The 21,115-nt window shown below is 52.3% G+C and overlaps 1 protein-coding gene and 1 long non-coding RNA gene across 5 annotated transcripts; one reads left to right on the forward strand and one right to left on the reverse strand.

Moving 5' to 3' along the window:
- Positions 1 to 65: 65 nt before the first annotated feature.
- Positions 66 to 10,886, forward strand: LOC142861095 (uncharacterized). Its single transcript, XR_012912466.1, has 3 exons — positions 66 to 707; positions 1,577 to 1,722; positions 10,368 to 10,886. It is a non-coding gene; the product is annotated as an uncharacterized LOC142861095 (long non-coding RNA).
- Positions 8,674 to 20,609, reverse strand: KCNN4 (potassium calcium-activated channel subfamily N member 4). 4 transcript variants are annotated; one of them, XM_075993150.1, is made up of 9 exons: positions 20,545 to 20,609; positions 16,929 to 17,024; positions 15,264 to 15,691; positions 14,243 to 14,378; positions 11,883 to 11,993; positions 11,599 to 11,717; positions 11,122 to 11,191; positions 9,698 to 9,865; positions 8,674 to 9,230 (listed from the first exon to the last, which is right to left on the reverse strand). In XM_075993150.1, exons 2-8 carry the CDS (start codon positions 17,010 to 17,012, stop codon positions 9,701 to 9,703), a joined length of 1,113 nt encoding a protein of 370 aa, XP_075849265.1. In that variant the 5' UTR covers positions 17,013 to 17,024; positions 20,545 to 20,609; the 3' UTR covers positions 8,674 to 9,230; positions 9,698 to 9,700. The 4 variants fall into 4 exon arrangements, with proteins under 4 accessions (XP_075849265.1, XP_075849264.1, XP_012616731.1 ...); XM_075993149.1 differs by having other exon boundaries at positions 20,535 to 20,606; XM_012761277.3 differs by lacking the exon at positions 20,545 to 20,609 and adding an exon at positions 20,045 to 20,322.
- Between the last annotated feature and the right edge of the window lie 506 nt (positions 20,610 to 21,115).

The raw sequence follows: 21,115 nt of genomic DNA on the forward strand, positions 1-21,115 counted from the left end.
TGGGAGGGGGCCAAAGCTCTGACTCAATGCGCGTGCGCATATTTGTGGTTGGCGAAGGCGGGGAAAGAAGAGGGTGGGTCAGTAGAGAAGAGGGAGTGAAAGAGGGATGGCGGCGGTTCCGGCGAATTTGGCTTGAGTTCTGCCTCTTCAGTAATGTTGGCGGGAAGCCGTGGGGTGGGGCGGCAGGAAGGAATGTCAGTGTCCTGAGTGAGTGCGGAGAACACACGAATGAATCAGACCTGGCGTGTGCCCTGAAGAGATCCGGTCTGTGGAGGGAGACTGCTAGATCAAATCACCTAGGAAAGGGCGCAGGTCCGGTTGGACCTTGAAGGCAAGGGCACTCCATGGGGAGAGAACCCCGGGAGAAAGGTCCAGACTGGCTTGGACTCGAGGTCTTCTTGGGGTGGGAGATGAGGCAGTAGAGTGGGCAGGTCAGATCCTGAAGGGCCTCTAAGGTCAGGCTTTATCCTGAAAGTTTGGGGGAGACGCGGACTCGTCAGGGGTCGGAACCAAGTTTTAAAACCCTAGGGGCCCGCAGTGGAGGAGTGATCCAGGCAAATGTAGCAAATTCAAACGCCCGTGGGTGGAGTCCTGCGCACGCTGAAGAGGAGTACTGGGCGTAGCCTACGAGAGCGCATGCGCAGCCAAACAGATTTTTGGCGCCTTTTTAGCTAGGCTTGGTGGTTACCACGTGGTAGGATACACAGGTGAGTGGGAAAGTTCCCACTTTTTACTGGAAATCTTATTTAAAGTGTTCTTAAAAATTACATTTGAAGAGATAATATATGTACATACTGACAAAATTCAAGCAGCCAAAGGGAAGCACATAAAAGCAAGTCTCCACCTCTGGTTTCCATTTTCCATTCCTAACACAACGGTTCCCAGTTTCCTTCCGGAGCTGCTGTTACATAATAGCAAGGCATGGGGGTTGAGAGCATGTTTGGGTTCACTTAAGCGGGCGCTGACGTTGGCCACATGCCTTTAATGCTCTCTATTTCTATGCCCCTTTTTGTGAAATGGGTATAATGACACTTTACAACGTTGCTGCCACGGTTAAATGGGGGAAAGTGCCTAGAACAATGCCTTTTGTTAATACATGGTAGCACTACATGTTGTCATTATTTTGTGATGTACAACCATGAGAGTGGTTGATTGTAAGCAGCCCCCTCCCCTCAAGGGTCTCATCCCTGCTGCCATTTCCCTAGCACCAGTGCCAGGTGGAACTATTTCTTCAGGCTGCTGCAGGCTAGGGGAAAACACCAATCACACAGACTGGCTTGAGTTCTCCAGAGAGATTGTAGGTGTTCAACATACACATGACAGGCCATCTCTGTATTTTGTCTGTCAGTGTCTATTGTTACATCTTCATCTCAGGCCATATCTGTTTTTATTATCTGAATTTCTCAACCCCAGACCACCCACCATCGCCATTTTCACCTTGAGGCAACCCTCAGAGGTGGACATTTCTTTAAAAAGGAAAAGAAGGGGCTTAGATTGACCTTGGGCCCACTGTGTACCAGGCTCTGAGTTCTCTGCTTTATGTACATCACTACAATCTTCTCCTCCTGTTTAACAGAAGAAGAAAAATGAGTTTGAAAGAAAGAAGGACCTTACTGATGGCCCCATAGCTAAGAAGCAGCAGGGCCTAGATTCAAATCTGAGCCTGTCTCATTCCAGGACAAGCCCATATTATTTCCTTGGCATTAGGCAACTTACCTGGTGGTAAGTCAGTGGTGCAGTCAGCCACCCAGATAGCTGCATTTTCTTATATTACCGACGTGATATGCTGTTATGTGGATATGTGATATTTAACAATTTCCTTATGATGGGGATTTAGACAGTTGCTGAACTTTTGCTCTTATAAACATTTGCTGCAATTATTATCCTTTTACAACTGATTGCATGTTTATGATAGTAATATTAGTAGAATATCTTATTTGAAGTGAAATTGTTGGGTCAAAGGGTATGTGCATTGGGAATTTTGAGAGCCGTTGCCAAATGATCTCTTCATCTCTTTAGTCATTTTTCTTCGCTTATATATTGCATGAATTATGGAACTCTAGTCATTTGCCAGGCACAGCTGTAGGCTGGAGGTCCTATTGTGAATAGGACAGGCACCTGGCCTCTAGGAGCAGATATTCTAGTGGAGCAGATGACATCAGGTAAAAATAAATTGGAAGAAAAGAAAATTGTGGGGGAAGGGATTGAGAAGAGGTTGGTCAAAGGATACAAAATTTCACTTAGACTTGAGGAATAAGTTCATTGTGCAACAAGGTAACTATAGTTAATAACAATGTATACTTGAAAATTACTGAGAGTATAGATCTTAAGTGTTCCCACCACAAAAAAATGACATGTGAGGTAATGTATATGTTAATTCGCTTAATTTAGCCATTCCACAATATATGCAGATATCAGTACATCATGTGGTATACCATAAATTATACAATTTTTATTTTTTAATTAAAAAGAAAAATCAAGATAAAGGAAGTGACAGTGATAGAGGTCACAGAGAGTGACAAGTGGTCAGGAAAGGCTGCTTTGAGGGGGTGACATTTGAGCAGAGAGCTGAAAGAAGGTAAGGAAATGAACCATATGAAGATGCTGAAGAACAATATGTGAAAGACCCTGAGGTGGGAGTGGGCTTGGCTGTCCAAAGATTGTCAGGGTAGCCAGAGTGCCTGGAACAGAGCAAGGGGAATAGAAGAGGGGCAGGATTATCTAGGGATGGAGATGTAGATGGGGCCAGGTTATATAAAGTCTTCTAGGTAAGCATTCATGGTAAGCATTTGAAATTGACTTGAAAGTGTAACAGAAAGCCATTGGAGGGCCACAAACAAGGACCAGCTTGTTCTGATGTCTGTTTTATAAAGATTTCTCTGGTGAGCGACAAAAATTCATAGTAGTTGTCTATAGGGGTGAGGATTATAAATAGATGTGAGTCAGGGCTGTAAGGAAGACTTTTAAAAAAAGTGTTAAGTTTTTTGAATCATGTGACTAGTATCTATGTACAGAAAAGTTAAATGAAAACAATGTTGTGAAAAGAATAGCCTGCAGGAGCGGAAGCAGGAGATGATGACCACGTCTGGGCAGGAGACGCTGGTGGTTAAGGAAGAGGGTGGTGCTGACAAATAAGGTGAGAAAGGTCGAGAAATGGGATCTGTTTTGAAGGCTGAGCCAAGGGATTAAATATGGGGTGTGAGAGGAAGCATGAATCAGGGATGACTTAGAAGTTATCCTAGAGCTTGGCACAGTGGTGTGCACCTGTAGTCCCAGCTACTCCGGGAGGCTGACGCGGGAGGATCACTTGAGCCCAGGAGTTCAGATCTAGCCTGGGCAACATAGCAAGATACCATCTCTAAATATAAATAAGTAAATAAATAAGTTATCCTAGAGACCTGTTGTACAACATGGCGTCTATAGTTAATAACAATGTATTGTATACTTGAAAATTGCTAAAAGAGTAGATTTTACGTGTTCTTGCCACGAAAGGTAAGTATGTGAGATAATGCATATGTTAATTAGCTTCATTTAGCTATTCCACAATGTATACATATATCAAAACATCAGGTTGTACACCATAAAAAAAAGTCCTAGAGGTTTTGGGCCTGTCCACCTGGATGAAGACTGATGCTTTTTCCCAGGATGGGGAGAAGTGTTCTTGATGGGAAATCAACAAGCTTTGAATGTGTTAACTTTGAGATGCACATTGGACATCCATTAGTTGGAGTTAGGGAGAGAAGCCAGGGCTTGGTCTGACTTTTTACTTTTTTTTTTTTTTTCTTTTTCTTTCCAACTCACTTACCCACTCACCTTTTTTCTGACTTTTTATTATAGAATTTTAAAAACATGCACAAAGCTATTATGGGCATAAAGAACTTCCACATATCTTTCACCCAATTATCTTATTTCTCCCATTTTCCCCTCCATCATATAAACACACTATTTTCCCCTAGAGTTTTGTTTGTTTTTTTAAGGCATTTACAAATGTCCTGTCATTTTATCAAAAACTGTACAAGTATGCTAAATTTTGGAGTTGCTCATGTACAGATGATATTTAAAGCCCAGGGATTTGCTGAGATCATCCATCCTGATGGGGTGAAGAGAGCAGAGCCAAGTCCCTGAGCCTCCCACGTGTAAGAATCAGGGAAAAGGGCGGCATCCTGAAGAGAGGCTGACAGAGAGCGGCAATACCAAGGGAGGTGGTGAGCTGGCACCAAGGGAGCAAAAGGTTCCAAAGAGAAGCAGATCAACTAGGGAGTGGAGATACGGGGCAGTTGCTGGAGGTGTATGTGGAGTCCACCGTGGAATAGATGTGGCTTTCCCCCCCAGTCTAACTATGTTATGGAAACTTCTCAGTACCCTAACACAGATTCTTTTTTTTTTTTTTAAGATAAGGTCTTACCCTTTTGCCTGGGCATGAGGGCAGTGGCATGATCATAGCTCTCAGCAACCTCCAACTCCTGGGCTCAAGCAATTCTCCTGCCTCAGCCTCTCAAGGAGTTGGGACCATAGAGTGCCTAGCTAATTTTTCTATTTTTAGTAAAGATGCAGTCTCACTCTTGCTCAGGCTGGTCTTGAACTCCTGACCTCGAGCAATCCTCCCAGAGTGCTAGGATTACAGACGTGAGCCACTGTGCCTGGCTTCTTTGTACAGGTTCTATAAGGAAAAATTTATAATTACTAATATTTCTTTATTTATTTTTTACTTTTGGTGAAGTATAAATGTGGTAAAGTACATAAATGGCACAGATCTTACATGTATAGGTCAATAGATTTTATAAATGTATATGCTCACATAACCACTAACCAGAGAACATTTCCAACACCCCAGAAACTTTTCTTCCCTTCTCTTGTCAATTCCTCCACTCCAGAAGCAACCACTGAGTTGATGCCTGTCAAAAACAGGCACAGAGATTAGTTGTGTCTGTTTTTGAACTTCATGTAAATGAAATCTTACAGCATGTCTTCTGAGTATCTGGCTTCTTTAGCTCTCTGTCTGTGAAAGTTTTCCACATCATTGCCTGTATCAGGAGTTTGTTCTTTAAGAACTAACTTTTAAGGATTTCCGCATATCATTTTATAATATTTAAAATAAAGACTCTCAATTTCAATTCCCGATGTTTTGCAATTTGGTGAATAAATAGTGAACTTTAAGGGCAATGGAGAATCTAAAATGCTTCTGAAAGTTCCAGTGGGATATTTATAAGACGGGAGAAATTACAGCATGTTTGTATGTGGAGAGGAGTGATAGAGGGAAAATGGACCAGGAGATTTACAAGCTGGTTTCTTAAGTAGATAACAGGGTTTAGAGACAGGACATAGTGGAGGTGGACTGGACTTAAATTGAAGAAGAGCCTAGTTCATCCTTGTAAAAGATAGGAAAGTTTTACCACTTGACACCCCCTCTAAATCGTACAAAGCACTCGGTTGGTTTTTATTTGCTGGCAGCTATTCCGCACAGCATAAAAGGTCAAAGCAGGCCGGGTGCGGTGGCTCACTCCTGTAATCCTAGCACTCTGGGAGGCTGAGGCGGACGGATTGCTCAAGGTCAGGAGTTTGAAACCAGCCTGAGCAAGAACGAGACTCCCGTCTCTACTATAAATAGAAAGAAAATTAATTGGCTAACTAATATATATAGAAAAAATTAGCCGGGCATGGTGGCATATGCCTGTAGTCCCGGCTACTCGGGAGGCTGAGGCAGGAGGATTGCTTGAGCCCAGGAGTTTGAGGTTGCTGTGAGCTAGGCTGATGCCACGGCACTCACTCTAGCCTGGGCAACAAAGCGAGACTGTGTCTCAAAAAAAAAAAAAAAAAAAAGCTCAAAGCAGGTCTTTGGAGTGCCAATCTGGTGTCGGTTTCCATTAGGGACCTTAATAAAGAACTGGACAAATATTGGAGATGTTTGTTCTAAGTGGTGGGGCAAGAGGGAGAGGAGAGCAGTGGGCAGTTACAACAAAGGATATTTGGGAAGGAAGAGGATACAGGACAGGGAGGGGAGAGGGAGACTGGAGGAGGAGGCGGGGACAAGAGCTTGAAGAGTCCCCCAGGTGAGGCCTGGGTGTGCTGACGCAGTGGAACACTGCTCTGCAGTGAAAAGGATGAGCAGCATGGATGGCTGAATCTCACAGCCACTACCCAGAGCCCAAGAGGCAGATACACACCAGGGCATGCAGCAGGGTTCCTTTCAAACTTCAAAGTTGGGCAAAAGGAATCAAGGTAGAGGTCAGGATGGTGGTTAGTGGGGATAGAGCGGGGTATTGGCTGGGAGGGACATTTAGAGGACTTTAGCATTTAGAGGACTAGCATTTAGGATTTAGCATTTAGAGGACTAGAAACTTCTAGCATGAGCTAAGTGGTAGCTACTCAGGTGAGTGTATTTATAAAAATTTATTGAGATTACCTTTAAAATTTGTGTACTGTGTAAAATATATCTCAATTAAAGACAAAAGAGTTGGGCCTCAGAGCTAGACTTTGACAGGAGGGCAGCGGGATCCTTGAAGAGTTCTGAGCATGGGGAAGGTGTGGGTGTCAGGAAGTCCTCGGGGCAGTATGAGGGATGCGTGAAGGGGCAAGGCCGGGGCCTGGCCCCAGCCTCAGCCTGCGACTGGCTGTATAACCCTGGGAAAGCCCCTGCCCCTCTCCAGACTCTCTTTTCCCCACTCAGGCCTCTCCTGGGAGTGGAGGCAGAACAGAAATAGGAGAGGGAAGTAGCCAATGTGAACACGAGACTGAGCCTTGGGGGACAGAGCCCTCTGATTCATGTCCGCAGTCCAGCTCCTGGCTCAGGGCCTTTAGGCAGTGTTGACTTGGTGAGAAGAGGTGCCAAAATGGGGCACTGGGACCTGAGCCCCACAGAGGAGAGTGGGACAAGTAGGCTGGGGTAGACCCAATATTATTCAGAACATGAAATCTCTTGTGTGTTCTCTCAGTTTCTTAGTCAAACCCCCTTCTAACCATTTCTCACCTTGTCTCAACTGAAACCAACATGTGGTGGAAAGTGAGGAGCTTTGGGTCACCGCAGGCATTGAGTGTGTTCATCCAGTGACCTTCGCTGAGGCCCTGCATGTGCCAGGCCCTTGGTGTTGAAGACACGATAGTGAACCAAAGTGAAAATACAGTATCATGATCTCTGAGTGTCTGAATGGGCCAGCGGGCTAAGTGCTAGCGCTCTGGGACCAGGCCACCTGGGTCATAGCCTCGCTCTCCCGCCTCTTTGCTAAGGCTTTGGATAGTTTCTTCATCTGTAAAATGGGACCAGTGGTGCTCACTTTGCCTCCTTTTGTGAGATCACTTGTATAAAGGGTTTAGCATGGTGCTTGACTCAATATTATTATTGTGATGGGGGCAGGTTTATGGGGCTGTGGGAGCTTCAGAGAGGACTTCCTGGAGGAGGGGACACCTAAGCCAACGCCTAATGGAAGAGAAGGAAGGAGTTTGCCAGCTGAAGGGGAGTTGCACGAGGAAAGAGTGGTCCCGGAGGCATGGGTTTGGCAGGGGATCTGACAACACTGCTAGGAGGGCTTCTTGCAGCGGGAGGTGTTGAAGGTCTCCTCCAGTCCTTTCTTGCCCCCAACTTTATTCCTTTGACATCCAGAGGAAGCGCAGTGTATGCAGTGGGTGGTAGAGGCCCTGATTTAGCTCTCAGGGCTGAGGGGTGAGGCTGGCTGTGGACTTTTAGGGAAACCCAAAGATAGCTCAGCAGAGGAGGATGACTGGCAGCCTGGGCTTCCCCTCAAAGCGAGGGAAGCAAGAATGAATCAGCCCCTCAAGCTGGAATGGAGCCACTGTGGGGGAGTCAGATCTGGGTTCAAGGCCCAAGGCCACTCCGCTTCTGACTCACGCCAGGCAAAGCAGAGAGGGAGGGCTCAGCAGTGGGCCGGGCTGGGTGTGAGTGTGGGCTCTGCAGCGGGCCCCAGCTTCCTGGCTAGGGGCCTTGTGCCAGGCCCGGCTCCTCTCGAAACCTCAGTTTCTATATCTGTATGGTGGGGCAGGGAGGGGCATGGCGTGGTCATGGTGACTGATGAAAAGCAGGGAGCACAGAGCCCAACACACAGGGGCCTCTGTAAGTGCCAGCCCCTCTCCTTTCCCCCAGTCCTAGCAGACTCCTCTTGGCTAGATGCGTATTGGCTATGTGGGATAGTTTGAGGCTTCTGTTCGTCTCTCGAGTAAGTTACCATCTAGGTTCTGGTAAGGCATGAGTAGAAGGGAAAAAGCCGCCAAAAAAGAAAAAAGGAAGAAAAAGGGCAGCCATGCACTGTGTATGAAAATCATTAACAATAATAGAAGTGATTCTGTCATGTATTTCATTCTTACTAAATGCCCAACCCTCTGTGCCCCTCCTTGTTTTAATCTTCACAACGGTTCCAAGGAAAGACCATCCCTGTTCACGTGTGAGGTAAAAAGTTCAGAGGGGTAAAGCCACTTGGCCAAGGTCACACAGCAAGAGGGTGGCAGAACCAAGATTTGAACCCCGATCTGTCTGAATTCAAAGCTCTTGCTGTTAGCCTGAGATCTGGGAGTTGAGGACTGCCCAGCCTACAAGGTTTGGAAGGGCACTTAGGGAAAGCCTCTGTTTATAGATAGGGAAACTGAGGTTCAGACAGGGCAATGGCATGCCACTGTGTGATCTGCCAGTTTGAAGAGTAGATGTATTTATAAGGAAACAGCAACTTCTGGCTTTTGTTTAACATTTATTACAAAGTATAAGAGCAGAGACTGGTGAGTTGCATTCCCACCGTCCTCCCCACGGGGTAGTCCCTGCAGCTTTGGAAAATTGGTGTCTCCTTGCTGCCCTTCCAGGGGACGCCACCTCCCACCTGGCCCCAGCCTCATACCTGGTTCCTTTAGCTCGTCCAGCAGTAACTGAAGCTTCCCAGAACCCTGGACTCTAGGCCTCTAGTCCCCTCCTCCATTCCTCCCCAGGAGTCCAGCCCCCAGGCACCTCCACTTATAACTGAAAGCCCGAGGTCATCTATAGCAGCATAGTGAGAATGTCTTTGATGAGGGTTTGTGGGGTGGTGGTGACCATGCTCCCACCTGGGGAGGGCTTGCCCCTGTAGCCAGTGTCCCTTCCAGCAGCCATCAGTGAGTCAACCTGTCCCAAGGTGGGTCTCCCTTCAGTCCTTGCACTTGAGGTGCCTTATTCTCGGGGCTGGGTCAGAAGTGGTAAGGAGGATGTCCTTCTCCTCAGTCCTAGGGAAAGTAGCCTGATTCCTCCTCCATGGGTCCTGGAGAGACAAAGAGAGAGACTGATGGACAGACAGCCCAGAAAGAAGGAGAGAGAGTGGGGACACACAGGGCAGAGGCAGACAGGAACCAGGGGGCAGAGGTGGTAAGAAGAGGGTAGGGATATCTGGGCACCAAGAGACCAGGGTGTGGATGGGCATTTGGACAGAGGAATAGGATCGACAGCCAGAGAATAGTACCAGAGATAGGCAGAGACAGAGAGAGAGAGACAGAGCAAGCAGAGGAGGGGGAAGGGTATTGAGTGTCAGTGAAAGGGAGAAGAAGTGTGTCTTTCCTTCACTGCCAATCTAGCTCTGAACTCAGAGTCCTTTCCTCCAGACAGAGCCAGAGCCGAGGAGAAAGAGTGGCCTTGTCTCCAGGCCATCCTCCCCCCCTTAGCCACACAGGGTGCTGGCCACAGACAGTCTTCCTTCAGGATGCCTTCCTGCCCAAGTCCCAGCGCCCTCACCAGCTACGTGGCCTCCTGGCTGGGTTCTGGAAGCTGCTGTGGGCTCAGGGCAGTGTTAAGCAGCTCGGTGAGGGCATCCAGTTTCCCCGCCAGTGTGTCAATCCGCTTCTCCAGGGCCCGGTGTGAGCTGCTCAGACCCAGCTGCAAGTCACACAGGATCATGTGCATCTAGGCAGGAGGAGAGGGTTGGAGGTGTCAGGGGACTGGACTGGGGTGGACCCCCCTCCCTGCTCCATAGGGTGAGGTAATGGAAACGACATTGACTAAATCCTATGGCTCCCCGAGGATTATCTTCAATAATAACTGTGACCACTTATTGACCACCTGCCAAATCCCAGCTACTTGGCCAGGCGCTTTTCCTGTATGGTTTAAAATCTCCCTAAAAGCTGTGGGGATTGCAAATCCTTTTTTCGACTGACAAGCTGAGGAAACAGACATGGAACAGTTAAATGAAATGCCCAAGGCAGCCCCTGGAACACAGTAGGTGATCATTAAATACTTGTGGAATTGATGATTCCTGACTTCAAAATCTGCATAGCCCTTCACTGTACTCTCAAACTAGGATTCATAGCTTGATCCTTGAGGGCTTGTGAGCTTTCTGTGGAGATTCTTGAATTCTGTGTTTTTGGCTTGATGACCTTCAGAAATTATGACCTGCCCATTCCTGCAGATCTGGGCCGCCACTGTGACCTGCTGTGCAGTTTTGGGACCTACATCTGTGACTGTGTTTACCATGGCATTAGTGCCAAAGGCCACTGTTTGAACTGTCGCGGGCTAATGAGAAAAAGCAAAGGCCAATGGCTAAGCGGAAGGCGGTGTGAGCCAGGCCAAGGGGGTGTTGTGATGTCACTGTCCCTGAGCACTGGTGGAATCAAGGGGTCTTAGCAGCAGAAGGGGGTGAGGAAGCTGAATCGTGCGTGAGCCAGGCAGGCCTGCCGGGCCTGGAAGCCCCTATTGCCCTGGTCACACCCTTTTCATAATAGCAGCAGAGATTGAGTTTACTGAAACAATGTCACCTGTCTCCAAGTCCGTGTTGTTAATTTGAATTTTATTGGTTTTGCCATCTATGTTTGAACTTGGTTTGTAAATTTGCTTTGGTTTTATTATATTGTATTATCAGTCGTTGTTGGAGGGAATTTTATATCCGTCTGCATGTAACTGACAATAAAGATAATGAACCCAAACACTGAAGTTCTTTGTACAGTTTCTTTTTTTTTTAAGTTTATAAGGAATCCACACCTTACTTAAGTGTAAGCAGCTCTGTATTGCGTCATTCATTCCTTCATCCATTCAACCATAAACATTTACCAAGTAGCTGTGTGTGCCAGGCCCCTGCCAAGGTTCCTTGTTCTAAGGCCAGATATCCCTACTAGTGGCCCCAAACTCCCCCTTCTTCCAGACCTCCTCCCGCAGGATCCTAGTACCTTGGAGATGTCCACCATAGAGTTCACTTGTTCCCGGAGCTTTCGATGTTTCAGCCGCACCTGGCGGAACCTGTGGGAAGAAGTGGGGGAGAAGTCAGGCCTCCCAAAAGCCTGGTCCCCCGATGTGGCCTTAGCTCAGGGGTGGTATGAGGAGAGGAGAGACCAGTGTAGACAGAGAACAAAGGAGAAAACTTGCCTGAGAGCTGAAGGGGTAGAAGTGGGTGACTGTACCCATGAACCCCCATCCCCAGTAGAGACCCGGGTACCCAGGCCCACAGACACTCTGAGACATGCATAGATAAACCAGCACAGACACGAGTTGTGGTCAGAGCCAGGGGACAGCTGTTCAGTGAGACTACATGTGGGTGTTCTGACCTGGACAGGCATGGACACGGACATGCACACAAGCCATGCAGAGAGGTGACGCAGACACGTGTGCACCTGGGTGCATGCACACACACACACAGTGGCCCTCACGCATTGATGGCGGCCAGCAGCCTGCGCTGGTGCCTGCGGGCAGCTCCAGAGTCCTTCCTACGCGTGTGTTTGTAGAACATCCAGGCTTCTTGCAGCACTCGGGCAGCTGACTCCTTCATCTGGGAGTGGGTGGCACAGTGTCAGTGGAGATAGACCCCGGGGCTCTGGGAAGAGGGCGCTGAGGGCCTGGACTCCTAGGTCTTGAGGGAGGAGCAGGTTAGGGACCTGGACTCCAGGCTCCTGAGGAAGGGGGCGTGCTCTGGGTGCCGTATGCCCATCCTCACCTCTTTGGCATACTGTATGTCCATCATGAAGTTGTGCACGTGCTTCTCTGCCTTGTTGAACTCCAGCTTCCGGGCCACCACGGCCACCAGCAGGGCTGTGCAGCAGACCCCCTGTGGGCACAGTAGGCACCGTGGCAGGAGGCTGTGGGGCTCCAGGCGCCAGTCCTGTGCCACCAGCTCCCTCTTCAAGCCATCCCAATAGCCATAAAAGGCAAGTACAGCCATCCCCAGTTGACAGACAAGCAAACAGCCTCAGAAAGAAGGACCAAGGTCCCACAGCTCAGAGTGATGGAGCTGAAATCACATGTGTCTAAGTCTAAATTCTAAGTGTAGTATTCACACCATCAGAATGGCCTCTTTCATTAAAGATAATGATTGGAGGAGGGAGAAGGCGGCTGGTTCTGGGTGAGGCCTCTGGCTCCTGCAGGGCCCCTTCCCCCTCACTGCTCACACCTAGTTGGCCATCAGGTCATAGAGGGTGCTCCTCCCTTTCCTCCCACCTTAACAGCCTTGCCCAGCTCTGGGCCTGTCCTCTCCTTCCTGGACCATCTCGAGCCTCCTACCCACCCTATCGTGACCCCAGGGAGACCTAACACTGTGTTATGACCCTGCCCCCTCACTCTGATCTCCTACTGGGCTCCCACTGCCCTGACCTCAGCCTGGCTCTCGAGGCCTCTCAAAGTCTATGCTTCCCTTCCAGACAACTCCCAGCCCTGGCTGCATTCTTTCTCCTCTGCCTGAGTGCCCTCCTCCGAACAATCATCCTTCTTTCATTCTCCCGGTGCTCCTGATCCTCAAGGCCCTGCCAAATCCCAACTGCTCCGTGGTCCCTGCTCACTTGTCCTTGAGTTAGAATGAATGCTTTGAAGCTTCCCCCACTATGTTTCAGCTCTCAGTCACTCAGAACAACTTACTAGTCAGGAACATTGGCTCCAAGGACCGCTTGGGTTCTAAGCCCAGCTCTAAGCAAGTTATTTAGTCTCTCAATATCTCAGCTTCTCATCTGTGACATGGGCATGGCCTCACAGTGCTACTCTGTGGATTTCGCGAGTTAATACCTGAGAAGTGTGTGGAGCACAGACTGGCACAGGGCACGTGCTCGGTGCATGTGAGCTACACTTATCCCACTGTGCCACGGAGCCTCTCTGCCAGGAAGGGGCAGTGAGCCTTATCTCTCTAGGTCTCAGCCTCTCCTTTTGTCAAGCCCTGAGAGTCCCTACCTGAGCCTCTGCCCCTTTTCCCCTTGTTCCAAAAACTTGCCACTGTGGGAGGTAGGGAATTTCACCTCATCCATCACCTGTGGACCCAGGACTTGGTGTATCACCATGTCCTTTCTGGGACATCAGGGCTAAGGGCTGGTGGCGTAGGTCACCATGTCCTTTCTGGGACATCAGGGCTAAGGGCTGGTGGCGTAGGTCCCTGAGGGTGAGGGGAACCAGGTCTTGTGTGTGTGGGGGGGTGAAGATCTTGTGGGTACTGGACCTTGGAGGGGAGTAGGGGTAGGGTAGGAGGAACTGGATGGCTGGGTCTATGGAGGGAAGGAGGTGGCTGTCTGGATTTAGGAGGAAGCTGACTCTGGGGAGGGGGCTTGAGTCTGGGGCTTTGGAGCCTCTGCCTCATCCTTGAGGGCATGGAAGCTGGGGTGAGGGTGGCTGGTTGCCTGGGACCAGTTACAACAATTGTGCTCCCAAGCACTATTTGCTGAGCACTTGCTATGTGCAGGGTACTATTTGAAGTCCTTTGCATGGTTGAACCCATTTAATCATCTCAGCAACCCCATGAGTCTGTACTGGCATCCCCATTTTGCAGATGAACAAAGTGAGGCCCAGAGAGATGTGACCTTGCCTAAGCTCGCCAGCTAGGGAGTGGCAGAAGCAGGATTGTAGCCTGGCCCCACAGCATGCACTTGATGACTAGATTCTGTAACCTTGACAGAGGCTGGGAGACCAGACTCCTGGGTTCCTGAGGAACCTAGAGCTGGAAAACTGAGTGCCTGAGTCCTGGACAATTGAGAGAGTAGGAGAAGGATGCCTGGGCCTTGATGGGGCTGAGGGATAGATTCCTGGGTTCTGAGAGAATATGGGGCTGGGAAGTCAGGGGCCTGGGTCCCCAAGGAGGGTGAGGGTTAGCGTCCTAGGTTCTGGAAAGCACAAGGACTTAGGGGCTGGACTCTTTGCTCCTAAAAGGAAATGGGGCTGGGTATCTTGGCTCCTAAAGAGGGAATGGGGCTTTGGGGGTGCTTGATACCCAGGTTTCTCAGCAGGTGTCCCTGAGAGCCTATGTTGGCTCCATGGTTTCCTAGGGCCCAGAGGATGACCAGTTTAGGTTGGGGGTAGAGTCCCTGACGGGGCTGCACTCACCATGACTCCAGTGCAGAGGCAGACGATCTTGCCCCACATGGTGCCTGGCACCACGTCCCCATAGCCAATGGTCAGGAACGTGATGGGGATCAGCCACAGTGTGTCTGAAAGGTGTCCGGTGGCATTAATAGCCTGCCTATGGGGAAGTGTGGGTTAGTTCTGAAACCCCACCCTGGGGGTTTCCAAGTTTACTCCCCTCCACTCCCCTCCCCAATAATACACTGTAGTCCCAAGAAGCACCAGGATGAAGATCTAGTAAGTTCTGAGCTCTGGAGAGCCTGCCTGACCTCCTCTCTGCTGTGTGACCTGGACTAATTGCTCAGCCACTCTGGGCTGTGGCATCTGAACATGGATCTGGCCAGTTCCAAAGCCTGGATGGTTTCAGCGAGGCTGATGCACTCAGGTGTGGATGAGGGTTGAGAGGGGCTGAAACCCAGCCTGAAGGTCACTTGTCAGACCCTGGCAGGGGCCTGCCTCCCCACAGAGGAGGGGTGCCTTTTCTAACACCCCTTCTAGAAAAGGGGTGCCTTTTTCTAACTTCCACAAAGATGGCCTAGAAGTGGCCCTATCAGGACCAGAAAATGAGACGCTACAAAGGCTTGGTGGGACTCTGCCCTCCTTTCCCCTCGCTTCGTAGAAGGGGGCGGTTAGGTCCAGCCATGGGAGGGATTGAAAAGCCGAGATTTGTCTAACTCTGTCTACAGGCCCCTTGCATCAGGAGTAGTAGGAAAAGCTTAACTCGTGAGGGCCCTGGACACCTGGGACTGTGAGCCAGCAGGGAAGGGCTTCCTGGGGTCTGTGTGTCTGCACTGGAGCTGGCCTGTTGGTTCCTCCAACCTCGGTGGACGAGGGTGTGGACAAATCTCACCCAGGGAAAGGAAAGGGACGCAAAGTGTGAGTTTTCTCCACTGCTTGGCTCCAGGGGCCCCCAACCTGCACCACCGTACAGGGCAGCCCTGGCTGTCTGGGGCTGGAGGTGCTCCAGGTACTACTACACCCCCATTGGCTGCAGCGCCCTCACCTCTCGGCCACAGACAGCACCCAGGCCGTGGTGACCCAGAGGCCAAGCGTGAGGCAGAGCAGCAGGCGGCCCGGGTGTGTGTTCATGTACAGCTTGGCCACGAACCAGTGGCGGAAGCGGACCTGGTTGAGAGCGCCGATGCTGCGGTAGGACGCGTTGATCAGGACGCCGCTGCGCAGCAGCACCGCGCGGGGCACCAGGTAGAGGCGCAGCAGCATGGCCAGCGACAGCAGCGCCTCCCCCTGGCCCAGGAAGGTGGGCCAGGGCTGCGTCGTCACCAGCGGCGCCCCGGAACCCTGCGTGCACTGCGGACCCTGCACGGGTGCCGGGTGCAGCCCGCACACCGCCAGCTCCAGCACGATCTGCGCCACCTGCCGCCCGGTCAGCGCCACGCGCCAGTCCCGGAGCCCGTTGTCGGTCATGAACAGCTGCCGGGAAGGAGCCAGCGAGGGAGAAGGTCAGGCGAAGGTCAGGCAGTGGCCCGCCTGCGCCCCGAGATAAGGGGGGTGTGCCCGCTCCGCCTGCGAGGAAGGGAGATAGCGCAGGGGTGCAGGGCTGGGGAGGGCGGGGACATGAGGGAGACATCTCTCCACATTCTCTCCTCTCTTTGCCCCCAGTTTAGCCCCTTCCAGCCCATGAACACCTCTTGAGCGCCTGCATGTGTCCAGCATGGCGATGTTCTATCTGCTGAGGATGCAGAGTGAACAAAACAGACAGAAATCCTGCCTCCCTGGAGCTTACATTCCACAATCCGGAGCTCCTGTTTCTGGGACACTCAGAGTAACTGTATAGTAATAACTAAGTGTTTTTTATGAACAATAAAAACAGCCAACATTTATTGGGCACCTCGGATATGCCGGGCACTGCTCTAGCCCCTCTACATGTTGTGACTCAGTGAATGCTCACAGCACAGTGAGAGCGCTATTATGATCATACCCGTTTTATAGATGTGGAAACCGAGGCTCAGGTCTCCCAGGTGGATGAGAGCACACTGGGCTACAAACCCAGGCCACTTAACTGCTCTACAATAGTGGTAATGATAATGATAATGTGTACGTTTTTACTGAGCACCTCTTAGGTCCCAGGCACTGCATGGGGCATTACCACACATGGCCAGTAACCCCCATTTTATATGCAAAGGTGTGGGGTGAGGGGTAAGGGGATGGGGGAGGGGAATGGGGCAACAGGATCTGGGGAGATGGGGGCTGGGATGTGTCTGGGTGAGACCCAAGGGGGAGTATAGCTGGGAAGAGTTTCTGTGTCTGGGAGGTGGGGTGTTTGCACAAGATGGGGTGCTCAGGAATGGGCACTCACTTGCTTGGGGACTGGAATAGGTGGGGACCCCACGATGGAGCACAGAGATCTGAGTAGGGCCACCTAGGGGCAGAGCAGCACCGCTGGGGAGCTGGAGGGGTGGACTCCCAGCATCCGTGAGTGTGGGACGGGGGACTCGGGGGCTGCAGGTGGCCGGCGGGCTGCTCTAGCAGTCTCTGTCTCTGTCTGTGGTTCATCCCGTCCAGGTGGGTGAGGGTGTGGACGCAGCATCTCAGGGTGGAGGAACCTCATTACTCAGATCAGGAGGAGGAGGAGGGGGGTGGAAAATGTGAGCCTACAGGGCGCGGTGGGGGTTGGGGGAGCATGGCTTAGGGGACAGGCCTGCCCTACCTGGACTTCTTTGGCGTGAAAGGCCACAATAAGGCACAGGAGCAGGAGGGTGGAAATGCTGATCATCCACTTAACCAGGAGCATGTAGAGTGCCCACTGTTGGGAGGGATAGAAAAGGGGGTGAATCCCCGGGCTCCACCCAGAGTCCCCTCTACTTCCCTCCAAAACCATTGTCCCTTCTCAAGTTCCAATTTCCTAGCCTCTTTTTCCCCCAAACCAGCCCCTCCTGATGCCTCAGTTCTAGGAAAGTCTCAAAACCAACATCTGGTCCCCAGGGATGTTCCCAACAGGACAGTGCTGTCCAGATGCCAGTGTCCCTCTCCTCTGATCTCCTCCCTGGGCCCATACCCCTGAAGGGGCACCTTGAAACTCATTCCTTGTATTCCTGTCCCATTCCCCATCAAAAATACTTCCTTGGTTGTGCGTGCGTGCGTGCGTGCATATGCGTGTGCGTGTGCGTGTGCGTGTGTGTGTGTGTGTGTGTGTGTGTGTGTGTGTGTGTGAGGTGGGGGGGAGACAGACAGAGGTGTCTAGAAAAAGACATCTGGCCTCTGAAGAGTGCCCCCTCCCCTTCCCTTCCCACCCAGCTGGCCCTGCCCTAGAAACCAACTTCACTTGTGCCCCCCCACCCCCCACCCCGTTCCAGAAGAGCCTAAAAAACGATCATTCACTCCCCAAGGACTGAATCACACCCTTTCCTGCTCTCATCCAGGGGGCTGAATCCTTGGGACCCCAGCCCCAGCTCTGTGAGGCCCCCTAAATCCTACCCCTCCATGTCTCCTTTGCCCCCAGTCCCCACCCCCGCCCTCGCTCCTGGCTCTAAGCCCAGGGCAGATCTGGCCGGAAGCACGGGGCCTCTAGAAACCACCGAGAAGTATTTTTTTCCTCTCTTTGTGTGGCACTACCTTGGAGGAATCTAGAATTCTGGAGGGAGGGATCTAGAAGGGACCGGGACTGCTGGATTTTCTAAGAGAAGTTGACTCCTGCCTGGGGAGGGGGGTGTTGTCTGGGGGATGGGGCCACCTGGGCTCCCATGCTGAGCCCTGCACCTGTTTCTCCTAAGACGGCTGCCAGCTCCCCTGGCTGGGCCAGCACCCCGCCTCTGAGCAGGGGAAGAGGGCCAGTTTCCTGCCCCGGGGGCCTGCTCTCCCCCACCCCCTCCAAGAACAATGGTGCTGTTGTCCCCAGCCCTCCCCCACCCCCTTCATCCTCTATGGCTCCCTGGTTCCCTGTCTTCAGTCTGTCTCAACCCCCACCCCACTAGACACTTGCCCTCTCCCCATGCTGAATTCGCTTCTCTCGGGGCCATCTCTATGTTTCCAATTCCTCTTCACCCAAATCCCAACTTGTCCACACTTGGGCACCTACGCTGGTCTCTGAATTTCCCTGTGTCGGGGCATGGTTGTTTCTGTCTCTATTTGTGTTTTCCGGGTCTCTGTTTCTGTTGGACGTTCTGTCTCCCTTTGCATACATCTCACTAGCGGGTCTCTCGGTAGCTTGCGAGCCTCCCATCTGTCTTTCTCTGTGGCTGGGCCTCTGTCTGTCTCTGCACCTCTCCCCATCCCTCCCGCTCTATCCCATGCCATGCAGATCTCTCCTTCTTGTTCCCTGTGCTCCGGGCGTTTGGCACCTGCCTCTCCTCCGGCCTCTCCCCCTGGGGAGCAGGTGTCTGGGTCCGTGCAAAAGGAGTTCATTGGACTGAGATGAAGGTGGGGAGGGGACAGGGAGGTTAGCATGGCAGTCGTCAAAGAGGAGCTGAGGAGGACTCTTAGGGTCATGTATTGCAACCCTCACTCCCGGTTTACAGATGGGGAAACTGAGGCTTGGAGACCTGCAGCTGCTTCCCCAAGGGCCCAAAGGTGGAGGCAGTGGCCTAGCAGGTGGTGGAGGGAAGGACGAAACAAGAGATGAGAAGGAGGGGCAGGGGTAGGAAGGGCCCCTTGTCCCTTCCCATGGCCAGGTCCACCACGTCCCTACCTCCCCTGCTGGGCGCGGCGGTGGAGTGTGGGAGCGGCGGGCAGGCTCCGGCCATGCTTCCTGTTGGCATGGGCTTCGGCGGCCCCACCCCCTCAGTGCCTGCTGCCCTGGCCTCGGCTGCCTGGCCAGAGGAAGCTGCCCGCCCCGACCCTCCATGTGGCCACTGGGCACTTCGGAGCTGCCCACCTCCCCCACCCCCAAATCCAAGTCTGAGCTTCAGGACCCTGGGAGTCCTCTCTACTCAGTCTCCAAATCAGTGCCCTCCCGCAACCAGCCCACTTCTGCAACCCTTGCCCCAGACAGATCTCCTCCTTCCTGTTAAGCAATTCTGTCCTCCCCTCAAGCCACCGGTTTCAGCCCTTGTCTTCCGTCTGCCCCCATCACTGCCCTGACCAGGGCTGGAATGTGCCGGGTGCCTGCTGAGACCTGCCCCAACCCCACCTTTCCTTTTCCTCGCCACTCGCCACTGTCAAAGTCAGCCCCTCTTCCCCAAAGCCTTTCTGAGCCCCCTTTTCTCTCAGGCAGGAGTCTAGCCTCGCAGCCCCCTCCTCCCCTGGGACCTGGGAGTCCGTCACCATAAACCCACCTCTCCACCATTTCCCACACTAAACAGCATGCAGGTTCTGGGGGAAACTGAGCTTCTTAACAAGGGAGGTGGGGAGAGGAGTGTGTTTCCTATTTCCCTCCCCCTCTCCCCCCGGGCCAGTTTCTTCTGGGCTCTGCTCTCTGCAGCTGAGGCGCTGGGTAACGTTAGAGGTTAGATAAGGACCCAGGAGCTACCGCCTGCTGGGAGAAGTTAGTCTTTCTTGCCACCCTCCTTTCACCAAACCTGGGCTACCTCTCCCCTAACCTGCTCCCGGGAGACTCCAATATCTGATCGGTCACCCCCTGGCCCTCCAGGGTCCTAGATCTCTAGCCGTCTAATTGCAACACTTTCAAAGCCTGCAACACTGTGAGACCTATTCCCTTCCTCTTGCAGAGAGGGCCCCCAGCTTCTACCTCTTTCAGGTCCCGGGAGTCCAGGGTTCCTAGCCCCTCCTCCCTCAGACCCAGGGGTCCATGCCCCCAGCCCCTCCTCCCCCAGACCCGGGGGTCCCGGTTCCCAGCCTCCCATGCCTCAGCATGAGGGCCGCACTCACCCGGCACCCCCCGAACCACAGCATCTCCGCATGCAGCACCATGAGTCCGATGCCAATTCCCGCCAGAGCCAGCGCCCAGCCCGCCAGCGACTTCTCCTGCTCCAGCAGGCGCTTTCGTCGCCGCAGGGCCCCCAGGCCAGGCACCAGCTCCCCGCCCATGGCCCCCAGGGTCTTGGGGCTCAGCCAGCTTCCTGCCCAGGATCCCCCACCTCGCAGCACGCAAAGGGCAGCCACCGTGGCTCGTGGCTCGCAGGTCGTCAGTGTGCTGGCTCTGGGGCTTTTGCTCTGAGGCACAGCACAGCCCGTGCCCTCTGGGGAGTGGTGACGGCTGGGCTGGGGCAGGGCGGGGAGGGGCGGGGAGGCCCTGGGTAGGGGGAGGCTCCCCAGCCCTCCTTCCCAGACTGAGGAGGGCAGAGCAAAGCAGAGGCGTCCATCCACGTGGATAACGACCCACACTGACACACAACGGTCTGCACCTTGTGGTACACACCTACACTCACCACACCCAGACACCACGGGACACCGCACGGCCGGAGACCCAGCCTAGCACACCAGGGCACACGCCACAACCTACACGGAGTGACTCACAACTCCTGGCAGACGCTGAAACCCGCAGCCACACCCAGACACTGCACACACGGTGTGACACACACTGGCACCCAGCAAGGCAGGCGGCATCCTGTGGCACATGGCCACACAAACATTGTCCACACACAGGCACAAATACGACATCAAAATCACCATAGCATTCTCTGACACAATGAGTCACGTCCAAACACCACACAGAGTGTGATGCACAACTGTGGCCACACAAACACAACATACACCAGGAGCTACACAAACACACAATATGTATTGACCTAGTGACGCCTCAGTGCCACACACAACACACCTATGTAAACAATGCACTTGCGGTTTCCCAAACGTCGCACACTGTGGAATGATACCCGATGTGTGCAGACACACAACATTTAGGGACACACCTGTGGCCGCTCCAATCACCCAGCACCTAGAGAAATGTACAGTGACATATATCACGGCCCATGGCAGCTCACACACATGTACTGGCGG

This window comes from Microcebus murinus, chromosome 16, assembly GCF_040939455.1.
Source record: "Microcebus murinus isolate Inina chromosome 16, M.murinus_Inina_mat1.0, whole genome shotgun sequence".
In the NCBI taxonomy this organism is placed as follows: Eukaryota; Metazoa; Chordata; class Mammalia; order Primates; family Cheirogaleidae; genus Microcebus; species Microcebus murinus.